Here is a 27,758-nt window from a genome sequence, read left to right on the forward strand (position 1 = left end):
TTTGAGTAGTTTAAAAATAATTCTCAACATTAGCTCTTGTGATATTTCTAGGTCACTGCATATACCCAAGATCTTTAAATGCAAAGTAAGTATGAAATGTTTAATCCTCATTCATTCTGAGTTCTTAGCTTTTTATATTAATTCTCACCATAGATGAGTGGGAAATTCACAAGAATTGCTTGCTTTACATTTTTTATTGTATCTGTATCTGGCTCCAGTTTTATTATTATTAGCATCAAAGTAGTGAACATTTTGCTATTATGCATAATACCAAGATTTTTGATTAAAAAAATTAGGAGTAGCAATCACAATAAATCTGTCAGATAATAGTTATGAAAAAAAGTTACAGCATTAGATTATTTTCAATTAATTATTCTACAAAATTAATTTAATTACATAATTTTGCCAAACATCTATCCTAAAGATCTACAATAAACAATAATCAGTAATGTTTATAATCTCCAATAAACATTATTATTTGATGTAAATTAATGTAAATTAAATGATGTTATATATTGGAGCACTGGAACCACACCCTCGCTGAAGCAATGCCTGGCCTCTAAGAGCAGGGGTGTCAAACTCATGGCCCACAGGCTGGATGTGTCATGTGCTGGACCCATGTGAAGGAGAAAAAAGTCTCGATAAGTAATACGACACCACTGTGATGAGATGAGTTTGACACCCCTGCTCCAGAGCAAGGTTCGCTCTGAGATTCCTGATGACCTCACTCTGTGGCTCTGTAGAAGGAGAGTGAAGGTCTGGCACTTCATCAAAGTCATTTGCAAGAGATGGCACACTTCCGTTGTCTTTATGAAATGTGAAACTTGACTCCACCTTCCAAACTTCAGGCTTCCGGTCTTTGTCTCCGTGCTACTTGGATAACTCTCTTGTGGACTGTTTGCCTTTGAACTCCTTGGAGTGGAAAACTTTTGCTCATCTGCCAGGGTGATTAGAAAATTTCCCTCTGCTTGGACTCTCTGTCTCCTGGACTCTCCTGGCTGTTCTATTCTTCTGACTGATCCTTCTTTATACTGACTGGACTCTTTACTTTAATAACAATGGCATCTAAAAGACCACCTCCTGGAAAGCCAGGCTTTGCTGCCTCAGCCCCAACATCTGCAACCTCCAGTCCAAGCACACAATCAACGTTAACAGCCTTCAAGCAACCTAAATCTACGGACCTGGAGCTTCATCAAATCTTACAACAACTCCTACAGGGACAAGAGGAAATAAAGAGACAATTGAAGGAGATGAAAGAAGAAATTAAAGAGAACCAGGATAAAATTAATAAGAACTCACAGAGACTGGATCTTTTGGAAGATGGGGCGGCTGAGATGAAGGGAGGGATAGAGGGTGTGCAAAGGGGAAACAAAGAACTTGACACCCAACAAATGAAAATAGAGTTTGAGAGAATGTCTTTTTATCTTAGATTCCAGAACGTGACGGAGACAGATGATGAAAACATAAGGGACATCATGACAAACATTTTGGCTGAGTATATTCAGAAGGAGAAACAACAGATGGGGTGGGAAATAGACCTGGCTTATAGAGTAAACTCAGCTTATGCTAGAACACACAATGTTCCCAGGGAGATACACATTAAATTTCTTAGGAAGAGCACAAGAGATGAAATCCTGAACGCACAAAGGGGGCAAGCCTTGACATATAAAGATAAGGAGATAACCATTCTGAAACAGATCCCCAAGAAAGTGAGGGAAAAAAGAAAACAATATTCGCAATTGGCGAATAAATTATACCAGAAGGGGGTGTGGTTTAGATGGTTGATGCCTGAAGGGATGTTAATATACTGGGAGGAGACAAGAGTTAGGATTAATACACCCATAGAGGCGCAGGCCCTTATGGAGAAAAATAAACTGCTCCTAGAAAAACCAGATGATCCTCCAACAGACATACAAGACACGGGAGGGGCCGGAGCTCTGCCAGCGGGGGGAGATGGGGTGACAACAAGAAAGCTCAGATCACACAAATGAGTAAGAAAAGTCATCTGATATAAACTGATCGAAATTACCAATTGAATTTACCACACTGACTATATGTTATTATGTTATTACTTAATATTGAATTTTATGCAAATGTATACTATGAGTTTGGAGGGGGTGTACATCTACCGTATTTCGCAGCTGCCAAAATTTGTAACTTTTCCCGTACCTTTTCCCTTTGTTAAAATTAAAAAAACCAATAAAACTTTGTTCAAAAAAAAAAAGTCATTTGCAAGAGAGAGTGAGACCCCTCATTTTATCAGAATTGCCATCTTTTATCTTTATCTGTAATTTATTTTTATTGTCATTCAGCCAGAGTCAGATGGCATACAACTTTAACACATGATTCTACTAATAATATATGGAGTTGGTTAAGATACCAGGAATATTAAAGAAAGAAACTGAAGGTTTTATTTTACCAACTCAAAGACAAGCTTTGCCAACTAATTGCATGTAGACGAAAATTCATTATGTAACAAACAATAGCAAATGGTGCTGTGTAATGAACAGGATAAAACAATGCCGCAGGAAAATTTCTCAAACTGACTACAAGCAGCATCAGAGTTCCCAAAATTATTCACTAGAAATTTTGCCAAAGTTTTGAATGTACTGGTGCAGTGGTTGTTGCAGGCTAACTCTGTCCACAGTCTCGAGTTCAATCCTGATGAGCTCAAGATTGACTCAGCTTTCGATCCTTCTGAGGTCAGTAAAATGAGGATCCAGATTGAAGGGGAATGTGCTGACATTGTAAACTACTCAGGAAGTGCTTTAATGCACTCTTGAGTGGCATATAAGTCTAAGTACTTTTGCTATTGCTACTAAGACAATCACATTGAGGTTTTAGAAAATGAGCAGGTTAAGATCTTATGGGTTTTTAACATCCAAGCAAATCCTAGGATTGAGGAAAAACAACTGGAAACATTATAAAATACTGGGACTTACAGATCGAAGTTGAACTCTTATGGAAAAAGAAATTTTTTGTTACAGGGAACACTCTGTAGACGCTACTTTCATAATTTTTAGGTCCTTGGTTAGAACTTGGCACAAATTTCCCTGGCACAAATCTAATATTTGACCAATCGAACTGGCAAATTTATTTAATAATGTTATTTGATACAGTGTAATTATTAAATTTTAAATTTAAATGTTTATTTAACCATTGTTCTTTCTTCCCTGTTAATGTTTCAATATGCTGGCAATTCATATATGGTCCTGGGGACTCATATATGACAAGAAACAGTAGTGAATGTAGAAAGATACAAGGACATGTGAAGAATCTATATTTAAAATAGAGATAATCAGATAAGAAGCAAATAAACTTTTGAAGAAAATTATAATAATCAAGGCTAGAGATGCTATTTCAAAAATCAATCAAAATGAAAATGGTAAAATATAATGAGAATTATTAATAATATTTCGAAGAATCTTGACAATTATGGAGAAAAATGTGTCATTCTAGGGAAGATATTTAAGAGGTAGGGAAATTAGGAAGACAAACCAGAAGTTTTATATTATAGAAGCATAACAAATCAGTCTCATAGATTCAAATGAACAGTTTAGAGAAAAGTAGAGCAGCAGAAGTAAAATAATGAAGAAGAAATAGTTTTAAAATATTGGGAAGATAAATATTAATATAAAGAAGTACAAGATTTAAAAATTTAACTGTTTAGTAAAGAAAGACAAATACAGCTATTAAGAATAGAGACAGATGTTAGCAATAGCAATAGCACTTAGATATATACTGCTTCATAGTACTTTACAGCACTCTCTAAGCAGAGATTCAGCATATTGCCCTCAAAAATCTGGGTCTTCATTTTACCAATCTCAAAAGAGTGGAAAGCTGATCAATCTTGAGCCGGTTAGGACTGAACTCCTAGTGATGGAATGCAGAGTTAGGCTGCAATATTGCATTCTAACACTGTATCACTACAGAGATTATAGGTAGGTTGGTAGACAGACATACAGACAGACAAGACTGACAGACAGACAATAGATAACCTTTTTTGATTTTCAATTGACCAATATCAAATATACTTTATAAAACAGATAAAAATGCAAATAAACACAAAGAAAACAATAGGACATGTTCATAATAAATAATCATACCTACAGTTAATTTCAATCTGATCTAAATATTCTGTTCTACTCTTAATGGCCTTTGACATAAAGAGTGCAATCTTACTAATGATTTGCAGATTTGTTCCCTGCAAAAAATTCTCTCTCAGGTGAATATTTTTAGTTTTTCAGTAAGAGTCTAAGTAAGCAGCCGTTTTTGCACAGTACAGTTTGCAGTCAATAAGTATGTGTTCAATGTCTTCAATGGCTGTTGCTCCACAAATGCAGTCTTCTTTTCAAATGGGATTCCATTAAACCTCCATATCTTATCATGGAGTCCAGTTGTTTGAATTGAGCTCTAGAAAAAGCTCTTCTGAGATATTGAGGCATGTAAGTTGTTAAGTATTTTTCACTGGGAGGCTGATTTGTGCTGAACTAGCCATAGACTTGACACATTTAAATACTGAAATATGAATAATACAAGATTGATATAAATCTCAAGGCAAAATAGGTTAGTGACTTTGGAATTTAGTAAAAAACAAATCCCCCAAATGATGAAACAGTATGGATCCAGCAATTAGAATGGAAACAAACAAAAAAGGAATTTTAAGAATGCAAAACTAGATAATCATAAAGCACATTAATGCAGCTTAAAAAAAACACAGGTCAATAAATGCTAATAAATCTCAAAGGCACCAGTCTTATATACTAGGGGGAAAAGGAAGCATGCAATAAAGAAGTTAAAGAAGTAGTTTCAGGCTTTCCCCCTATTTATACTTGTAGTAGATCATCCTGGCAACTCCCAAGTATTGTCCTTTTATTATCACCAGCTCTTACGCCTATTTCTGAAAACAACTAATCTTTCCTGCTTAAAACAAGGATTTCATCACAGCAATCCTTTCTAATTGAAACAGATCATGTGCATTCTTGAGACTAAGTATGGCTTTGTCTTGGGCATCTGGAAAGGTGTGGGCATAATACTATTCTGTGTCATTGGCATTTCAGTGACCAGATGTTTACTAATCAACCTTGATTCCAAAACATAGGCAGTAGATACTCTCTATATGTTTAAATGGACCACAGGAATTTTGAACAGCTATAAACTTTACCAAATCAAGTACTACACTTTTTATCTTTTCTTTTGAACTTTTCTATTTTTTTATCTTCCATTTTCCTGAAGAACAATCAGGCTAAACCAAAATATTTCTTACAATAACATTCTCCTTCAATCCCCATTGTGTGATCCTCTCACCATGTGATACTGATGTGTTCTATGAAAAAGAAAAGCAACTAACTGATCAAATCCATAATTAAGTCTCTAATGGGAAATTGGATGCATGACCTTCAGTAAATCCATTGTCTCCTTCCTTCTTCTTTCTTTTTTTCTTTTTTGAGGGCAGAAACAAGGGAACTGCACAACTATGACTAGTTATATCTCTCTTCTTTTTTGTGGGAAGCCTTATTGCAGATGTGCCATGAAGCCAGGCAGTTAGGCTTCTTAGATTAAGCTATCCATCTCTTTCTCCATGATTTATATTAAACAACTTGTCAAGGATTATGATTCTACTTTTTTTTGCAATACCAGGCTTTTTTTTTCTTTTTGCAATACCAGGCATTTCTCCAACAAATTGCCTGAATTGTTGCATCTCCTCATGATCAAGAAATCTCCTTTACCAGGTAAGTATTTTTGTATCCTCTTCCTTTTGCACAGGAATCCTGAAACAGGTTCTATGGACTTTATAACTCACTCATAAGGATTAGATACTATTGTTCTGTAATTGTTTTATTTCAAATATTAACTGGAGAGTCCACTATCTTTGCCCCTCAACTATAGCTGCATGAAGAAATGGAGAGAACAAAACCACCTTCAAGATAGAAAATACATGTATCTCATTCCTCAGTTATGAATATTTAGAGCTTTAGCAGCTCTCTGTCAACCTCTGTAGAAGTTGGGGCAATGAAAATATAAAAATAAATTCCAGCATTTAGTTAGTTTTTGTTTTCTTCCAATTTTCATTTCAATGGTGTCTACAACTTTAGAACAATCAATATCAATTTCAATGCTGACAAAAAGATATTCAACAGTCCATTGACTTGAAAGAATGAGAAGAAGGTTAAAGTTTAAACTCTGCAGTTGACAGAGAGACATGCATACATATAACTTGAATTCTGAGTTCCGCACTACTCAGATTTTCTATGTATACATGACTTCTTTTCTTTTTGCAATAAAACAACTTATCTAACAATGTCATGCCTATAAAATATCTGCTATTATATACTTCCTAAATACAGGATTGAGTTTTTAGACTCTACAGATTTATAGCTTAAAATCTGACAGTTGGGAAAGTGATAAATACTTTAAAAAATGATATACAGGTTCACTGTTCTGGACAGAATGAAAAAAAAAACGTGGGAGGCAAACTAAGAAAGCAAGTGTTCCCATCGCTTAAAGATTTAGGTATAAATAGAGATGGATCTATATCTACATTAGTGACAAACTATATTCATCAGAACTGCAAATCAATATGAAATATTTGAAATTTTATTGAAAAATTATTCTTGTTTGGAAAAAAAGTGGACAACATAATTTTGGGAGAGGCGTGTGTGTGAGAGAGGTGAGGGGAGGGAGAATACAGTCTAGAAAAGTCTAAAATGTGCTGTTTATATGCCAGAGGACAAACACTCTCTGTATTAACTTGCCCAATCTAGACCTTGCAAATATCTTATAGTGTCATGTTGGCGGTATCCCTACAAAACAAACACCTGCATCTCCTGATCATTTAAAACACAGAAACAATGAGAAAGTGCCAATATGTGTGTGTGTGTGTGTGTGTGTGTGTGTGTGTGTGTGTGTGTGTGTTGTATTTGTGCTGATAAATAAATAAAGGGAGATTTGGGCATACCAGGGGTTGTAACACAAATACATATATATATCTTCAGGTTTGGGCTTAAAATGCGATTGGAGCTGCCGTCTTTCTGTAAATCTTGGTGGGAGGGGATGGGGTGCTGGCTTTGTTTCAGTAAGTGGAATGATTGGTTGTGTGGTTGTATCATGATTGGTAGATTGGTGCTGATTGGTGCTGGCTGTGTGTGCATTGTTGTTTTGTATTGTAACGGCCTGGGTGGTGGGTGATGTTCGTTTGTTGACTAGGGCTGGTTTCCAGGTGTTTGGTAGGCGGGAGGTATCATCACGTTTATTTGTGTTGTGGGGGTGTTTCTCTATTTCGATGACTTCCATAATTATTCTCTTGTTGAGGTGTTCTGTTTTGGAGATTAACCTGGCTACTTCAAAGTTGATTTCATGTCCTGTAGCTTTAAGGTGCTGGAAAAGGGAGGAAGTTTTTTTTTCTTTTTTTCTTACTGCGTTCTTGTGTTCTGTGATGCGTGCGTTTATTCTCCTGTTTGTCTATCCTATATATGTTGCCGGGCAGATTTTTCATGGTATTTCGTAGACTCCTTGGTTTTCTAGCTGGATTTTGTCTTTGGGGTTTCTTAAAATGATTAAGATTCTTAATCAACTTTGAAGGAGCCAGGTTAATCTCCAAAAAAGAACACCTCAACAAGAGAATATATATATATTAAAAAGAGCTTCATTGAGAATATTGCAGGTCTCTATTGAAATACTATACTAAAGAAGGACTTTCAGGGGAATGGCTCCTAACATCATTAGATTTGTTTAACAATTTTGGTTGCATTTGTTTGCTATGAGGACAAAATGATGAAAGGAACAAGAAAGTATAGGAAATATACATATCTATATATACACATGATATACACAAGGTCTACATCAGAGCTATCAAACTCCTGGCTCGTGGGCAGGGTCCGTCACATGCTGACCATGCCCGGTTTAGCAAAGGGGAAAAAGTCCTGATATATCACATGATGATGTAAATTTGACACCCTGGTCCATATTATTCTCCTTTATAATATGCCACTGAAAAATTGATTGATTACCATGCAGAAAATGTACCTATGTGCTTGCTAGGAGTCTAAAGCAACTTCATGGCACCTAATCAATCAATCAATCAAGTTACATCCTGAAACTTATATTTCAGACATTGCTTTAGTATGTGTTTATTTATGCCTTACATTCTTAGGAAAGTCCATTAAATTTGTGCAAGTATAATGTATTCAAATACTATGCCTATTAAATTTATACACACATAATTTTGTCAGTTTATATGCATCTCTTTTAGAGAATAGTCTTAAAAGAATAAAAATATGTACATTTACTTGTAAATATCAAACTTTCCCCACCTGAAACCCTTCAGTTGTATTGGCCTTAATTTTCATAAAGATAAAATATGACCACTGCTAAAAGATGTGGCATTAAATTATTATTGAATAACTATGTAAAAGTTTGAAATAGATCCAGTACCATGTTTGTTTGCAAAGCTCTGTTTTCTTTCTTTATTTCTATTTTTGCATGTATTTTCAGTTGTGGCTATCATGGGCATCACTTCTTTTACAAAAGCAAATTCTGAATGTAACAGTTCTTGTAATACATTTGTCCTATTTTCTTCACTCTTCGAAGACACAGCTGGTGTTTCAGGATAATGGTCAAATTCAGTCATTCTTACTGTGCAAAGCAACCGTGGTTTAAAATAGCTAATTGTTCTTTGGGAAAGATGAAAGTAGAACTGAGGAGCCACTACACCCTTTCTTCAGGAGATCATTAAAATGGTTTCTCTATTGTTCTCTTTTTGTAAGGACTGAACATGGCAAAATAGGAATCAGGGATTCTTAGGTCAGATGGTGCAAGGAAAAATATTTTTGTATCTCAAGGCTAAGAAAAGCTTAGCTAAAAACCTAAAATTTAAACACTGGGAGATCATCTGAGTAATAAGACTACTTTCTTGCCTATGTCATAGCAGCTTACTCAGCTGTGATGAGACTGTGAAGCTTCTAATATTATAGAATGTGAGCATGAATTTCTAGAGAACATTTTATGCAAGATATGGTCGGACATTTTCCAATGATAATTGGCATGCATTATGGCTTGTGGGTGGAGAATAGAGAACTTATGTGAAACCAAGAAGCAGAGCTAAGAATAACAGGGAACTAACTTGACTGGGATTGTTAGAGTCTGAAAACACTTCTTTTAACCCATATATTTTCAAATTCATTAGAAGCTATTTTACAGAAATAAGAAACTGAGTCTAGCTTAGGAAGAAAAACCATTTAAAATGTAAGTGCTATAAAGTTTAAAGCAAAAACAGCAACAGATAAACTCTAAAGCTATTCCCCATTTTCTCTCATGCTTCCTCATACATATCCATAGCAAATAAAGTGACAGCCTTAGAATAGCTTTAAACTAATAGAAGCTGAGGAGAAAGGAAACAACGTTTGTGTAGTTTTCTGTATGAAATATATATTTCTTCAGGTAATAGTAGCACAAGAAACTAGACAACTTAAAACTAATAACTAACCTTATAAAAACCCGGGCAACTTTTAAAATATGGGTTGAACGATGTGTCATATAGTCCGTCATGAAATAATGCAATCTGTGCTAAGTCCTTTTGACTTTTGATTCTACCACATTACATATGTAGACTAGAAAATTATATGACTGAAATGTTCAGATTTTTTTTTAAAAATATGGATGGCATATGAATTTTACTTGTTTGGGCAATCAATGAAAATATCAACAAAATTAATTTTACTGTTAACTTCATGTGACCCTATTGCAGTCAAAAAGATGTGAATTGCTAGTTCACTTCTTCTTGGCATCATCTGGTAAGCTTAGTTTCATGGCATACAAACATTGTACTAATTAAACTCTGCATATTAATATATAAGAGGAGAATGCTGAAGGCCAAAAATACTTTTGGTTATCAGTGGGCAATTTAGAAATCAGTACTGTAGATTGCTGGAGATAGTCATTCAACTTGAACTTTTCAACTTTTTTTCAAATTGTATAAACTGACAAAGCAGAGTATACGTAACAGCAATGTTATCCTGAACTCTAGATACCAGGCACAGGATGGAAAGGAGTGAAAGGTGAAAGAGTGACAAAATTAAGAAAATGCAAAATCTTCCAGGTATTAAATTTTTACCATCTTTTATTTAATTTGTATCAACTATTGATATAGTAAACAAACTGGAAAACCTGAAAAGTGACCTGCAAATGAAGAAAAATGGCTCTGTGCCATTTCTATCTACTGGGAGGAAATTAATTAAATGCAACCAAATCTGTTCATTATAACTATAGATAAAATTAATCTTTGATGGAGATTACTGAAATGTTTTTAATTTCTTTTACGTAATCACATATGGCATTTCTTTGGCCCTCGTTAATAAAAATGTCAGTTTGCTCTTGCAGAAAAAGTGACATTGGGAACATGAAACCAACTTTTTTTTACAAATTTATGTTCAATCTTACAATGAGATTATACCCCAGAAGCTGGAAAAATGTAGAAATATGTACACTACATTTAATTTACGGTGTTTTATCTCTCCATGCAATGCAATGTTTTGCTTAATTCCAATATTTGGCCAAAAATGCAGTTTAATTAATGTACCTAAGCTCCTTACTACAAAGTTTATCTTGCACTGAATCTAAACTAGCATTAATAATAAATTTTCATCAGCTGCCCAAAATAAAATCTCTTTTATTTATAAAAAAATATATTTTAAGGAACATAAAGTGAAAAATATTTCATTATGTGCCAAATATAATTTACTCATCAAACACTGTAATTTGGACAAGACTTCACTTCGGTAGATTTTTTTTTTCATTTCAAAAAATCTTCAACTATATTCTCCAGATAGACATTATTAAATTTCAGTATATTTATTAATTACATAGATACAGTATACATGTATACCTAATTGACACGTGCCTCAGTATGGCAAGCAAACAATCAAATAAATATTTCAATTGAATGCAACATTTTTTTGGCATGGTGCAAAATTTAGAACAGAATAAATAGCTACCATATCAAAATAGCCTCACCCAGTACCTAGGTCCAATTCCAGGGTCTTTATCACCTTACAAAAGACTGAAAAATATAGCACTACTGCTGAATACAGTTTAAAAATGAGAAATGTCTATATGCCCTCTTGGGGTTGGCAAGATATTTGGGCTGAGGGATGTGCATTATATGAAATTTGGCTTTATAAATATTGATAATATGGGATGAGGAAAGAGGAGAGTTTTTTTTTCTGATATCAACTTCTGTGTTGAATCCGGGAAGGCAGTTTTGGTGAGTTGCCATGGTCAAGCTATCCAAAATTATTTTATTGTATTTCAAGTGGCAATGATTGGGTTAAAGCTACAGCAAAACAGGCACTCCAGATGGCTAGGAAGGAAAGAAAAGCAAGCTGGAGATGGAGTTAAAGCTGAAGGAGGTAGAAAGGGAAAATGAATTAGCCAGGCAAGCAGGAAGTTTAAATGGGTCAAAGAAAAAATGCAATTAAAAAAATAAACCAGGTAGCTCATCTTAAATGCCAGCTGCTCAGGAACAACAGAAGAGGATTATCACCCTCCTGCCCAAGTTTGTGAGTTTTCTGGATGTATCTGGTCAGCAACTGTACAGAAGAAATTTCTGAATGAGCTTAGTCTGATTCAGCAAGATTCTTCTTTTCCCTTTATGTAAAAAAGACTGAAGTGATGATGATGGTTTAAATGTGGTATAAATTTGTGTAAATAACTTTTTAGATGTATTTTTTTTATAAATATGCACATGTAGACACCTTTAATATATAAAAATAACTGAACAACACGTATTTAACAGGAAAAGTTATATAATTCACTCCTTAGACCTAACAGTGTTGACACTTGGATAAGATGGATAAGTATACAGTATATACTATGTTATAGGAGATTTAGGGAAAGGGGAAACTGGTTTATAAGGATGCTAAAACAGGAATGCTAAAACAGGAAATTTGAAGAGTTTTCCAAATTAATTGTTTGCTACTGCAATTAAGGAATCTTTTCATTGTTGAGACTATTCCTACATTTACAACAAATTCCCTTTTACTTTTCAAAGTAGTATTAGAAATAAAGATGGGAAAGAAAGTTTGAAATGTACAGATCATAGTTTTGGTACACTGGATGGCCATAAACAAAGTATGGGAGGAAGTAATTCGTATCTTATTATTAGCATTTAGATAAAAGATTTGCTTTTTGTGGTTCTGTTGCATACACTGGAAGTGAAACGTGTGGCCTAGCCTTCTGACATTTTTAATGTCATTTTTTTCCAGAGCCATTTGAAACTGAAGAAATGTTGGAGCTAATTCTCCTTTTCTTTTGAAACATCAAACATTATCAGCTTTTCCTCACTGGTTGCTACCTATGCTGTAAAAAAAAGTTAAATAGAAGGTTGAATTTAACATCACTCATAGTTTGGCTGGTAGTATAGGACATGTTGTAGCTCGCCAGTGACCAGCATAGCTGGCAGCAGATTTGGACAGTGAAAAGGATGGGGAGGAACATGGGCCAGTCCTGGAGTCTGGGGATGTCTCTGATGAGGGCTCTGTGTCAGAGGCAGAGAGGGGGCCAGAGCCGTATGGAAGTTATCAGCTGCCTTCAGAGTCAAACATCATTGAGGCAAATGAACAGCTGGAGCCTGTTCCCAGTGTGGCCCCTCCCATAGGGACTAAAGAGGAGTGAAAGGGGAGTGGAGTTTGCAGGAGACAGTTAGTTCGCTTAATTGGTTCATGACTCCGAGACTCCTTGCCAAATTTTGCAGATATTGGCCTGGCAGCTCTCAAAGCCAGATAAGGTCTGTGACTGTAAATTCTCTCTTGAAAGACTTTGCTGGATGTGAATGAGCAGAATTCACAGTAAATTAATAACATGGGTTTTTGTCAGGACAAGGAGTTTGCTTCATGGTCTTGGGAAGCCTAGGTCACAAGAAATTTCTAGAGGTCAATGTTCAAGAACTAAAGTGTGGGGCAATATTACAGAAAGCTTAGAAGAACAAGAAACAAGAAAGAAAGAAATAATGGCTGATAGACTACTTTTCCTGTTTCTCCAGAAAGACGTGGGAAACATGTGTTGCAAAACTGAAGATAAGACCAGTGGGAATATTAGCTTTGCAAAATACAAAATAATGAGGGTAAGTTCTTTTCTCCCTTAGAAAGCAACCTTGCTTTCTCTGATATCTGCAGCTATAGATCTGATACCTGCCACAGACTCCTGTGCACCAATGTACATATAAGAGAAAGAGAACCATTTGATGGAATATTGACTATATAGGCTGTAGATATTTGACTATTCTGAGGTAGGTTTTCATGACATTCAGGCAATATGATCTTTCATTTTTATTACTATGTTTTTTTCCCCTCTCAACTACATTCATTCATATTACCTGGTTTGGCTTGGACAGAGAATAACAATAAGAGAGAAAAAGAGACCCTGTTTTCTAAATTAACTTTTTATTTTTAATGTAATTTATGACATGGCCAGAAACAAAAACAAAAAAGGACTTTTTCAAAAGAAGTACTATTTGAATGTAAGCTTCCTTTTTTTTTGTACCATGGTAAAATTTGCTGAGTGTTGACTTGTGCTGACTAATTTATTTATAAGTTCTCCTGCCTCCTCTTCCCATTAAAGGACTCATTCAAATGGGGCTACAAAGTATAGAAGCAAACATTAAATGTCAATAATAAGACATCATTATACTGAAAACAGCAAAGAGAAAGAAGCAAAGATACATTTTTTTTAAAAAAAATATTTACTAAGCAAAAGTAAAATTAATGCTTGTTTAAACTTAAATGTATTATGTTGGGGGTGGAATTCCTAGATAGAGGTAGATCTTCTGAGGTACCAGAAATCCTCTATTGCACTAGCACCAACTGAAATTTGCAAGGACTTTAAGAGGAATCCAACAGCTGATCTTAAAAGAATGTAGAAGTGCCTTTAGGGAAAGATGCAGTTTAGAAAAGATCCTTCAAGCAGCAATTACTTGAAAATCAGCATTCTAAAATGATTTATATTCAGAAACAAATGTAACAAATATGAAACTTGTAATAGCAGCTAACTTATGTGTCATTTTAGAACAAACATATTTTATATACCTGATGTGATCTTGCAACTTAAAAGGTCAAAACATAATGCTAATAATAAGATTTAATAATTGGTGGGGGAGGTTGAATTAGAACTGTAAGTTGGCACCAGAGGTAGGTTCCTCCCAGTCCTGTCCGGTACACCAGAAGAGGTAGTGAAAAGCTGGTGTACCGGACCGGACCGGTAGGAGTGGTGGCTTGGCCAAGCCCCTAAACATCCATCAGAACCTTTTTTTAAAAAAATAGCCCTTTTTCCCTGCCAGTTCAAGCAAGGGAAAAGAAGTTTTAAAAACTAAAAGAGAGGGGGGGTGAGAGAGAGGGAGGAAGGAAGGAAGGGATGGAAGAAAGAAAAAAATAAAAAGAAAGAAGGAATCTAACTTTTTAACTGGGATTCATCAAAGGAGAAAAAATGCTGTTGCTTTGAATCGAAACTGAATATGCCTGGCTGTGGAATTCTGGGAGTTGCTTTAAATCAGAACTGAGCATTCCTGGTTGTGGAATTCTGGGAGTTGAAGTCCACAAGTTTTAATGCTGCAAACTTTAAATTGAAATCTGCTTTAAATTGGAAAGGAAGTTTGCAAAGTGACATTCAGCAGTTTGTTTCTGGGTCAACTGAACAACAAACTGGATAAAAGGTAGAATTCTTATATAGTTCTATGTTTTTGAAGTTTTGGGGTTTGTGCAATATGAGTTTTGTGTTTCTAAAAGGGTTTGGATCATTCCCTGCTTGTGAATGGAGCCAAACTTTCTATAGGCTCATTATCTCATTATCTTTTTGGCAGACATGTGGAATGAGCCTTTCTGTGAGTAATATTTTATTGGGGTTGGGGGGTTGGTTGCTTCCCGCAAAGGGAGGGAAGAGAGAAAGAAAGAAAGAAAGAAAGAAAGAAAGAAAGAAAGAAAGAAAGAAAGAAAGAAAGAAAGAAAGAAAGAAAGAAAGAAAGAAAGACAGCACAGCAATTTAGGGCTAGAATGCTACTCAGAAGTCATTTAGTCCAACCCCCTGCTGCAGCAAGAAACCTTACATTGTCTGGATTATTTTGGTGCCTCTAACATAGAGGAAAATTGCCAGAAAGGAGAAGGAGTTTACTAGGACAAGGCTGCAATGCAGAGAAAGGCAGAGATAGTCCTTGACATATGACTACAATTGAGCCAAAATTTTTGGTTGCTAAGCAAGAGCGCTGTTAAGTGAGCTTCACCACATTTTACCCAATCCTTGACATCTCCAAGTGAATGACATCAAGTTGCCCACACCCACCCAGTCACATGGCCGCCAAGCCACGTCCACAAAATAAAATAGGTAGTAAATTTTTTTGAAACCCACCCCTGGTTGGCAGAGAAATTTGAACTGGCCAATAGTGCTCTAAGTCAGCTTCCTTCAACTTGAATGCCTCCAGATGTACAACCCTTCAGTTGCATAACTGTAAGAGATATGTGGAGGAAACAATACGTTTGGATGATAGTTGGGATGTTGGAATCTTGCTCATTCTCCTAAACCCCATACAGAAAAGTTGGAATCAAATGGAACAATCTAAATAATTTTGTTTCTTCTTAAATTCCACAAAAACTGCAAAGCTGAAATATTTAATTGGATCAACAGATTGCATTCTGAGTGCTTGAAAGTTGACAAACTATATTTCACCAGCAAAAAATAAGTGCAATTGAAGATACCGCATTGTTCTAATCCATTTCTCATATTTGGAAAATAAATAAATGTAATAAATCTTATTTTAAGAGAACACCTGAAAGGATGACACACAGGCTAAGGTGATTTGTACCTTGGCCTTGGTAATTCTGAGAAACAAAGCCACATGAGTTAGCCTAACTGAATGACTTCCAAAAGTTTACTTGGGATTGGTTGATTGGTTGGTTAATTTAAGAAAATCAACAGGAAAAAGAACATATTATTCTTATACAAAACACACCTATTCTGTATCATTGCAATAAAATAAAACTTTGACACTTTGAGGGGGGAAAAGTAGCTTAGTGAATTGGTAATGACTGCTTTATTGCTGTTGCTTTGAAAAGGGGCACAATATATTGTCCCTCAGTTTCACAATAGAAACAAACTTACCTCTGAAGCCAATTATGTTTACTTCTGAGAAATCATCATAGCAGATGGTGTACCCTCTTTGAAATAATAGGTTTACAAAATTAGTTTAGATTTTTTTTAAAGGGGTGCTGTTCCTCCTTAGCCAACTGTCTCATCCGTGTTATTCTTTTTCAACCATTCCACCTTGAACAGTGATTCTGAATTAGTTTTAAAATGTATTGTAGAAATGCATTAGCAGGGGATTTCATTTCTAGAATGAAATGTATCAATAACACATGGATAGTTTTCCTATTCTTATGTAAACTACACGTTGTTGTTTTTTCTGTTTCATTGTTCTACAAAACTGTGATATTTATGGGAACACTTCGCTTCACTTATTTTAAAGGGATTTATAACACAGTGGGAAATCAACTGTTGACAGTAGCAGATTCTCATTATTTTATGTGGAAAGAAATAGGTACTAGACAAATCACCTCATGAAATTATAAACTCTGTGTATCTCATGAACAGTAAGTATTTGCCACTTTGCAATTGTGCATTATCTTCCTCTCTCTCCATCTTTCATTTATCGTACAACTTACCTAGAGATGGAGAAGTCCTAATCCATGGATTTAGATCAGAATTACTAGTCTGCTTTCCCTATTGGACTAGGATGTTTAAGCCCCTGTGTCTGACATAGAGACAAATATTTCAGGTAAAGTGCAAATGACATCAAATTGCACTTCCACAATTATCTCAAATGTGCTTTTTCTGGAGGCAACTAGACTTTGTTTCTTCTTTGGAGATGTTTCGCTTCTCATCCAAGAAACTTATTCAGCTCTGACAAGATATGGGGAATGGAAGGATTTATATTCCATTCCCCACTATCCTATGAGAGCTGAAGAAGCTTCTTGGATGAAAAAGTGAAACATCTTCAAAGAAAAACCAAGAAAGTCCAGTTGCCTCAAGAAAAAGCACCTTTGGGACAACCATGACGTGCCTGGAAGACTGAGAATCTCTACACACATTTCCAGAATTACAACCCAGGTTCAAATCCCAGTAAGGGTATGGCTAGCTGATGAGAGCTAATTAGCTCGAAATAGATCTATACTAGTCTCCCTTTATTTATTTATCAGTACAAATACAACACACACACACACACACGTATGTATGTATGCATGTATGTATGTATGTATGTATTTGTGTTACAACCCCTGGTATGCCTAAATATGAGAGGAAGGTCACTACTCCCTCTTTCTGTCCTTCAGCTCATTACAGAAGACCATGCAGGCAGAAAACCATATTTTTTTTTATTTTTAATGTTGCCTTTTTATATTTGTGTTGTATTTGTATTGATAAATAAATAAAGGGAGACTAGTATAGATCTATTTCGAGCTTAATCACATTTTGAAGATCAGTAAGTCATAATTTATAGGATAATTAAATACCATGTGTGATTATTTTGTACTAACTTAACAGCTGCAGTGATTCACTTAACAACTGTGATAAGAAAGATCATAAAATGGGGCAAAACTCGCTTAATAACATAAATTTGTTAAGCTCAATAAGTGAGAACTACCTGTAATAACAGAACCCTGTTGACTCTGATGTGTTAAGTTGACAGATATGAAACTTTAGACATTGAATGGTATTAATGGAATGGAACTTCAGACACCTCCCAGATCACCAAACTGCCAAAGTCTTTATACTATAATCTATGGAGCGGGGGGAGAGATCAGGTTGGCCTACTATTATACAGTAATAGGAGGGAGCCAGAAAGATGCTTGTAACAAGAATGTCAAGAGGGGTTGTTTAAAGATACTAGAGTACTACCTGTGAATGTTTTCTTTTCTATAGCTGGATCTTTTTTGATTCATATATGAATCGTTTACTTAGAGCACTGCAAAATGTCCTCAATGTACATTTGGGACAGATTTGCAGTTTTACTGCTTGGTATACAATGTTGTTGTTAATTGTGAAGTCATGTCCGACCCATCACAACCCCATAGACAATGTTACTCCAGGCCTTTCAGTCCTCTACCATTCTCAGAGTCCATTTAAGCTCACGCTTACTGCTTCGGTGACTCCATCCAGCCACCTCATTCTCTGTTGTCCCTTTCTTCTTTTGCCCTCAATCTTTCCCAGCATTAGGCTCTTCTCCAGTGAGTCCTTCCTTCTCATTAGGTGGCCAAAGTGTTTGATGGAATTCAATACTAAGCTTCTTTAACAGTCATTATGAATTTTGATGCCATTTAGATTTTTCAAGCAAAACCTATTCAAAAAAATGGACCTCCCACAGCTGGTGATATCAGTTATATGACCGTGTAAATAAGGAAAAACAAAGCTAACTCAGAAATGGAGAATTCAATCTTTATTTTAATTTAATTTGATTTAACTGATTTAATTGTAATTTAATCTAATTTAATTGATTTAATCATGGGGCATGAAAATAAAACTGATTGCTTTGGCTGTTTGTTCTTTTAAAAACAGTGTAAAAGATGGAAATGGGACAAAAATAGGGGGACAATAAAAATAAAAATGCCAGTTTGGTCTAGTGATTAAGACAATATGACAGAAACCAGGAAACCATGAGTTATAGTCCTGCTTTAGCCATGATAGCCAGCTGGGCTCCTTTCAGACAGTCAATCTCTCAGACCAGCTCCCTCACAGGGTTTTGATTGTGAGAAAAATGGGAGGAGGAAGCAGTATTAGGTATGTTTGCTGGCCTGAGTTATTTATAAAAGTAATAAAAGTGGGATAAATACATAAATAAAATATATAAATGTTCTACTGTAACTTCTCATTCATAAAGAAATTATTTTCTTGTGAACCTCCAGTGCAATACTTTGGCAGTATATATTTTCGTGTGTGAGCATATGGAGTGTGTATCTGTGTGAGAGAAAGATAGAGGAACACATGGAAGATAGAAATGAAGAAGCAAAGAGGTTGGTAATGAAAGAGGAGAATATGAAACAAGAAGAAAAGTGTACTAGAAGAAAATATAGGGAGCTAAAAAACCAATGTTTAATAATGGTATTGGAATAAAATTGCAGTGGCATAAAAAGCAAGAAGCTGTGATTTTATGGATATGGTGGACCCAAAACTGATTTTTTTTTAATTAGAGGGAGTTTGTGTCTCTGAATGGCAAGAAATCATTCTTCTGGCTTTGAGGAATTGTGGTTCAGAATGCATTTGAGGGTCACAAAAACAAAACAAAAAAGTTAATGGGTCACTTGCTGTCAAGGCTTTAAAGCTTTTTTGCCATGAGTTCCTTTGAGAGTCTACTGTTTCACTGCAATGAATACCTTGCATAAGAATGCACAGATATAGACTGCATAGGAAATGGATTATGATTACAGACATAAAAATATTGAAAAATAACAAATATGTAACTTTATTAATCCATTAAATAAATATTGAGACATTTTAAGAATAATAATAATAATAATAATAATAATAATAATAATAATAATAATAATAATAATATTACTGAAGTTAAACATTTCAGGGGCTAGGCATCATAAATTACATTGTTATCTACATAAATTAATGAATGAAAAGGTAAATTTAAATTATTGTGAAAAAAAGATTGTACTTCGCCCCCCCCCCCCAAAAAAAACCAACTTAACTGACCCTCCCTGAAATCTACCTATGTATACAAAGGGTATATGGACCTGGCTTATGAACCACTGGCTTAGACTATAAAGGATTGTTGTGTGAAAATGGCATTGTTGATTAAATCCCTATTTGCTATCAAATTTATTGCATGAGGATTAATAATCTTTACGGAATAATCTTCCATAATGGTGTCATGATGTGTTTTTGATTTTAAAATCATGCATATCAACTCAAGTCCCATGTTAGAAGGAGGGACAAATGTAATAAATATTGACTCATTTAGCCTTAGGAGGGATGTTTTATTAGAAGAGAATGTGTTTTTTCCCCACTGGGCCATGACCTTGCTGCTGTCACTATTTTACCCACCTCCTTGCTGAACTATATATGCATTCCATTATCATAGGGACTCTACCATCACAGAAAACTCTGGTTATATGAAGCACTTTGAAGATAAATAATATTGGCTGTCCCCCACCCCTAAGCCCAATGGTCATTTCTTTTTGAATCTGAATAAATCAAGGCCAGTCCTACATGTGATAGTATGATAGTGTTAGAGGAACTTCTCCTTTATTCACATTTATATCTCATAAAGAATAATTTGTAATTTTTTTAATCCTTCCCATTTATATCAATAATCATGTATAATTCTGGTGCCATGTTCTTTGTTTGTTTCAAAACCCACAATCAGTAGGCATTCAAAATGAAACAATATATCCTGATAGGAAAGCTATTTCTAAGGGAATAAAAAATATATTGATGTAATTGTTTTCCTCCTTTGCTTCTTATTCGAATAGCTTATTGAACTGTAACTTTTAGGGCATTTTTAGGCATAGTACCACATGCACTAAATTGCAAGATTTTAATATTTTAACTTACAAACGGCAGGAAGGTAAAGTCCTATAATACAGATTAAGGTTAAGGAGCAACATCAGCAGACGTACTCTCATAATACAACATTTTCTGTCAGTGCATGTATAGCTGAGCCTATTATTAGGCAAAGGGAGGATTTAGATGTTAAGAATGGACAAAAATATCTCATTTTTTCTTTATTATATTTTTATTGTATTATTACAGTGATGTCATTCCTGATATTATCTGCCAGGTACACTAAAGCAACTGGCTTCAGGGGCAAATTGTAGGCAAGCTGCACCATTTATTGTAGTAATTTGGGTAGTTTACAATATATTCAGTAAAATGGAATGTAAAATGGAGAGTGGCTGAAAATTTCGTGGTTCATATGTTAACCAAACAATACAATTACATTGCCAAAACAATTTATTTCCAAAAACATACTATATATACTTAAATATTTTGACATTCTTTCAATTGGAAATCCTTTTGAGTTCCACTGATATCAACAAAAGAAAATTGGGTGTTTCATTTTCCACTTAAAGTCAGTGACACTAAAATGCTTTGGATGGTTCGCACTTCATTTTTAATTACTATATAATGATACAAGAGTTACCTGTTTTTACTTGTTCTCACAAAGAGGCTTAAATAACAAATTTAAGAAGACAAATAAATTTCCCCCAAAATCTTACACAATGTACTTGTCAGACCTGGAAGCCATCTTTTACATTTGGGCATATCTTTCATTGGGGGTGGTACTTGGAACCCTGACATTACTTTCTTTTAACCTTCTGGGTCTCCTGTCTCTCTTGTTGTAGTCATGCTTTGAGCTGTACACACAAAGTTAAAAACCTATGCACAAAACTCTTACAGACAAAACTGTAGCCAACATTCTATAGTAGACAAAACTTCTGCTCTTATGGTACTCAGACTTACATGTCTTACATTGCAGTGGACCTTGGGCCAAGTTTCATGACTCAACTACTGTATCTGGTGACTTCATGCTTAAAGACAGCTTCTAACAGATATGCTTTGCATTTGGAGGTCAATGAAAACAGAATTCATACCTCAGATGGTTAGTTGAATTCAGCTTCTCCAGGGCCTGCCTCCGATTGTTCTTCCAAGCTTCTGTCCTGGAAAAGCCTCTATCAACCCATCCCCATCCTTTCCTCCTTATATTTTCTCCAAACAAATATTGGTGCTTGGCATCGCCTTTCTAATACCATATATTGTACACTCACTAAAGTTTTTAGCTATTACCAATTAATTCTCACCTACATTTCTGCCCATCTCTGTCCTACCTTTGATCCATGCATAATTTTTCTATTGGAAAACTTGGCTAATGGACTATGTCATCTATATGCTTTTTACACTGTCAAGATAACATTAGATTATAGCATCACAGCCCTGTTATTCATATTCAAGGCACAAACATTCTTGAAAAAACTTTTAAGTCTGTTTCCCCCCTGACCCTTACCAACTTTTCTTGTAAAATAAAAAAGCATACCTAGCTCCCACCAACACAATGTACCAACACTAAATAAATATACAGTACTTGCATCACACAGACATACTTTACAGTATATAGATGGTTTTTAAAAGAATGGGAAGGGAGGTAGAAGGAAGGAAAGAAGAAAGTCATGTAATACCTTTACTTTTACCTATGGATTTGATGAAATGGTTCCATGAAGAAAGTATTGCCAGACAGAAGAGAAAACAAAAGAGAAACAACAGTAAGAGTTGCGTGTGTAAATGTAAATGCCATCACAGTCCAAACATGAAGAGACAACGCTTGAGGCAAATGATTGAAGACAAATGGAGATGCAGTTGGTGTCACATTTTAAGAATTACTGCTTTCCAACTTTCATGTACATGCACGAAAACACAGAAGTAACCCATGCTTCATTTTTCAAAGGCATGACACAAAAGTAACATGAACACTGAGTTGGGTGGGCAAAAATTTTCACAAGGTGATGAGGTCACATCACTAATTCCATTATGCTGCAAAAAAGTCTTCTTAACATTCCAGAAGCCAAAAACAAATGGTTTCTGCATTTTCCAAACAACCATGCATTAATGCAAAGCAGATTTCTTTTTCTTTGGGGGTGGGGTTATAAGTCAAGTGTCTTCTTTCATATCTATGTGAAGAGTGCATTTCAGGTTTTATGATCAACGTTATATTTAAAAACAAAGCAATTTCTCAATATGATTTTTTAGAAATGGCACCCTTTTAAACAATTATTTTATTGTTAGTGGGATGAGAGAAACAATAAAGAAATAGAACAAAGGGGTTCAGGAGCAAATAGTAAAAAAATAACAGCAACATAAGATATATCTATTTATAGACACACAGTGCAAAAGAAGGGGGAAGAAACGAAAGATGTAACTAGGACTGTGTGATTATTTACAGCCTGAGATAGCTCACAAGCATTTGACCATCATTTGTTATGATGGGCTTTGAAGCAGCTACACAAAAAAGAAACAAAGACTTTTATAAAATAAAATAAAATGATCGAAGCAGAGTGGAAAAGGAGCAGAACCCATACCTTGGTCGCCCATCATCAAGTGCGCCAGACCTTAAAGGGAAACAAGAGCACAGTCAGCAATGAACAAGGGTTCAAGGGAAGGTGGTAGTGTCACAGTGACTTTTTAATTTTCTTTGATAACAGGTGTCGGTCTCCTGTGAGGTATTTGCATAATGCTGCAAAGTTAAAGGAGCATGTTTCAACCACCAGTTGGAATTCTTTTGGAGGTGGGAATGGGACAATTGCACTACTATTTGAACACAATATTTCTGAATTACCTTTTATTTTCTTTAAGTATTAAAATGGGTTTTAATGACAAAATTAGTAAGAAAATGATTTCAACTTCAACCAATTCCTAGAATATTTGTTCATAAATCTCATAAATACTTGGATCACATTTTTTTTTTTTTGCTAGATGGATGCTTCATCCTGCAGTTATAAAATAGTTTCTTTTTTTATTTTATTTTTTATTTTCCGAACCTGGAGTAGTGTCAATCTGAAGAATGGGCTGGGTCTGATCTTTTTCCTCTCATTGAAAATGAGTGTTTCAAATAATTAAATAAAATAATTACTTTATCACATTGAAATGAAAATGCAAGGGACATCTCCTTGTTTGTGTGAAACATTCAACCTAAAATAAATACATTTCTGAATATCAGCATCATCATTATACAGTGAATGGAAAAACAGTAGAGTATAAAGAGGAAGGGGAAATCCTTATTATCAGTTGCTTTGACCAGCTGAAAATGAATTGCACTTTTGGTTCATCAAAATTAAGGTCTGTTTCTTAATTATTGTTTTTCAAAATTATAACGAACTATAGGTTATACAATTCCTTACCAATCAAATTTTCTAAAACATAAAAGCTATATTTTCTTAAATAAACAAATGTGGGATTGGGGACTGTATTTTCCATCCTCTTAAAAGAAATATGCATCATGTTCAATTTTACAAACATTAATAGAAATTAACTTTAGACAAAATAAACACCTCAATATAAGTCATTTAAAAGCAAAACCATAAAATAAGATTCTATTCCTTTGGGAAGAAGACAGAAGTGTCATAAAATACAGTCTCATGCATTTCATTGTTAAACATTTATTCATATAAATAAGGTTTGAAAAAGAATATGCTGGTTTTCACTGGAAGGTAAGATTTCTAAACTTTACTAAGGGTTCTACTTCACACAGAAAATTAAGCATATATGCAATAAAAGGTAATATGATCTCCTAAATTAGGAATGCTCTTATAAGCAGAGTTCATATTGTAAATTTCAAATTATCAATGAAAGAAATAACATTTTTAACAATATAGTAAATTTGCACCACAAACTGAGGTTCTGTTACAAATTCAATCCTGCATCTCCATAATTATCTCAATAATCATAGTAACTGTTTTGATTGTAAAGGAATCTATTCCAAATAAATACCACTATAAGCAGCAGAAGTTATTCTCAAATAAGTTATAAAAGCAGTCTTAAAATTAAATCCAAAACATATCTACAGAATGCATCTTCTCTGGATTACATTCCACGGAACTCAATGGGATTTATTGCATAAATGCACCCCGCCTCCATTTTTTTCCAATGCAAATTTAAAGTTCTTTCTAGAATTAGAAATTATAATAGTACAATTATCAAAATTGTATAATATAAGAAATATACAGTTATTCTTCTCCAAGGAATGTTGTAGAGAAAGTGATCTCAAGGCAAATTCAAAGGGCTTAGATGTCATGAATTATCTGGATCACTTTCAGGCTGGGAATTAAGACTGAGACAGTGTTGATTATGCTCCTGAATGATCTCTGGCAGGAGCTTGATAGAGATAGTGTATCCGTCTTTGCTCTTCTTGACCTCTCAGCAGCCTTCAATCATAGTGTTCTTTTGGACTGCCTTCAGGAATTGGGAATAGATGGCACAGTGCTGTGCTGATTCTCCTCCCTCTGGGGTTTGTTCCAGTTGATGATGATAAGAATGAAGAGGTACAGCACATGACTCCTGATTTGTGGTGTCCCACAGGGTTTTATTGTCTCTTCCCCCTTATCTCACATGTACATTTGGCCATTAAGTGAGGTGATCTGATGATTTGGGGTGAGGTATCATTAATATGCTGATAATACCCAGCTAATATCCTCCCCCTGGGCCTGAGTGATGCCATGGAGTCCTGTCTCAGTTCCTGGAGGCTGTAGGACACTGGATGGGCAAAATGGACTTTGGCTCAAACCAAGCAAGTTAGAGTGGCTGTAGGTTCTTGGGCTTTCTGGTACCAAGGTTTTTCCATCTCTGGTCTTGGATGGGGTGGCACTGTCTCAAATGGACCTGATGCACAATCTGGGCATCTTCTTGGGCTCATTTCTCCTGCTGAAACAGTAGATGGTTGCTGTCGCTAAGACTGCCTTTGGGCTTGGCACCAGTAGCTTTGATTCCTAGATTAGGGGGTTCATGACCTCCCATTTGGATTACTGCAATGCACTCTATATGGTACTGCCCTTGATGAGCATTTGAAAATTTCAGCTGGTACAGAAGGCAGTTGCATGGGTTGCAAATGGTGTCAGCTATTCAGCAATGTATCATCTTTCCTTCAGGGGTTGCATTGGTTGCTATTGTGTTTTCAGATGGAATTCTAGATACTGGTACCCAAGTCCTTTATGGCATAGGACAGAGTTACCTGAAGGACTTCTTCCATTTGTTTTTATTCATCCAATCCTGTCTAGCAGGATGGGTATGCACCTTGGGCGTGCACTGACCAAGGCATGTCAGCTAACAAGGACCAAAAGTCATGCTTTTCTGCATAGTGCCTGCCCTCTAAAACACCCTCATGAGATTAGGATGGTCTCAGCCCTGTCCTAAAGACCTGGTGGTGTCTTTCAAGTATGTGAAGGGCTATGTTTATGCTGATACCAATGGATTATTTAATTGGTTTTATGATTATTCACCACCCAGAATTACTGGATTGAGATGGATGGTTATACAAAATAAATAAATAAATAAATAAATAATGAATGAATATACTACGTTTCCTGTCATAAATGGAATTTTGAACAATAGCATTTATTCTCACATTTTACTCTCACAATATTATTCTCATTCAGCTAGATAATATAAACATTAATATGGTTTTTAAAAATTATATTAGTTTATTATATCTGAATTGTATATTCCCTGTGTTATCTGTTAACTATATATCTGCACATTGGTCTGTGACCATAATAATGTCAAACTGAATTTTTTAAAAATGTGCAACATTTAATTCTTTTTTTGTTTTAAAATGTAGTGATGTAAAATAAAGTAGCTAAGTATGTATGAAGCATTGACATACAAATACTTCTTACTGTGTCCAATGAAACTCTTAATAGCACTGTGTTTCCCCCAAAATACAACAGGGTCTTATTTTCTTTTTACCTACAAAATATGGCTTGGGCTTTATTGGGGGGGGAGGGTTTATTGTTTTGGGGATGCTGGGCGGCTGCTCCCTTGTGAACGGGCTCCCAAGGAGCCAGGTACAGCTGCATGGGTGAATGGCTGTGTTGCGCTGTCGCAGCAGTGCAACACAACAGCCATGAAGCAACCACACTCACGAGCAGCCACCCAGCCAACCCCCTTTGCAGCCGGGCAGAGCGCCACTCACCGACCCAGTAATATCCCAAAGGCACTAAGCCGCATGACACTCTGCCCAGCTGGAAAGAGAGGTTGCGCGAGCACTTGTTCTGCCTCCAGCTCGCATGACTCCCTGCCTCACCATGCCCAACTCTCCCTGCAGGGCTGGGCCAGGGTGCTAGTGCCAGCACTGTTGCAGCCCTGCTGCCACAACCATGCTCCGAACATAACCGGCTTCCAAACTCCTGAGATCCGCTGCCGAGTCTTCCAGCAGCGGCCACTCTGGGACTACGCTCTCTGATTGTGGGCTGGCTGCGGGAAGACTCTCTGTACTGAGACTCCAATGATTGTGGAATGGATCATTATTTGCCAGTATAAACACTGATACTGAGAAAAATGATCTTGGAAAAAAGAAAGAGAGAAAAGTGGAAAAAATTGAAGTGAATGAAGAACAATTACAGGAAGAAATGGTTCAAACCCTTTATGAAAAATAATTTAAACAAAATGAATGGAAAGAGAATGAAAGAAAAGGTGATATAGACTCTGCAAATGAATAAAGAAGTTTGTGTTATAAAGTGTCAGACTTCACACATGGCTCAGATCTCTAGACACTTAACCCTAAATTCACCTTTTGACTAAACTAGATGGAAAAGTCCCAGATATAATTTGCCTAGATTAGAAACTGTGTTGTAGACAAGAATGAAGCCTTAAACAACAATTGACTGCCAACTGTAAAGCAAAGAAATTACAATTCTCCAGGTTTTAAGCTCCAAGCTTCTTCCTCTCAGCTTTCCAAATTAACTAATCATTGGCCTTGGGCAGCAAAGGTTTGTTTAAAATAGTGATCTTCTCTAGGCTGGGGCTTCTGCTTCACACCAAGTACCACACTAGTATGTGGTGATATTCTAATGAGAAGTAGGAAAAATATGTCTGATAGAATGAAGAAGTAAGACAAATTTAAAGAAAGTGCATGTAAGAGAATGTTACCAAAATGAGGATGAGAGAAAGGTATTTCTAATGATATCTATATCTATATCTACCATGTTTTCCCGAAAATAGGACAGGTCTTATTT

At 35.5% G+C, this 27,758-nt stretch overlaps 1 protein-coding gene across 11 annotated transcripts in view; it reads right to left on the reverse strand.

Moving 5' to 3' along the window:
- The window catches only part of NRXN1 (neurexin 1), an 898,064-nt gene that overhangs the window by 756,236 nt on the left and 114,070 nt on the right, over positions 1–27,758 (reverse strand). For 6 of the 11 annotated variants that reach the window (XM_081941973.1, XM_081941970.1, XM_081941966.1 and 3 more), the window contains one exon: positions 23,112–23,141. The exons of the other annotated variants lie outside the window; for them this stretch is intronic. In XM_081941973.1, coding sequence (XP_081798099.1) covers positions 23,112–23,141 — 30 coding nt within the window. The remainder of the gene's footprint in view (positions 1–23,111; positions 23,142–27,758) is intronic. 11 annotated transcript variants of the gene reach the window in all.

The sequence above is a fragment of the Natrix helvetica genome (assembly GCF_964273705.1).
Source record: "Natrix helvetica genome assembly, chromosome: 2".
Taxonomy (NCBI): domain Eukaryota; kingdom Metazoa; phylum Chordata; class Lepidosauria; order Squamata; family Natricidae; genus Natrix; species Natrix helvetica.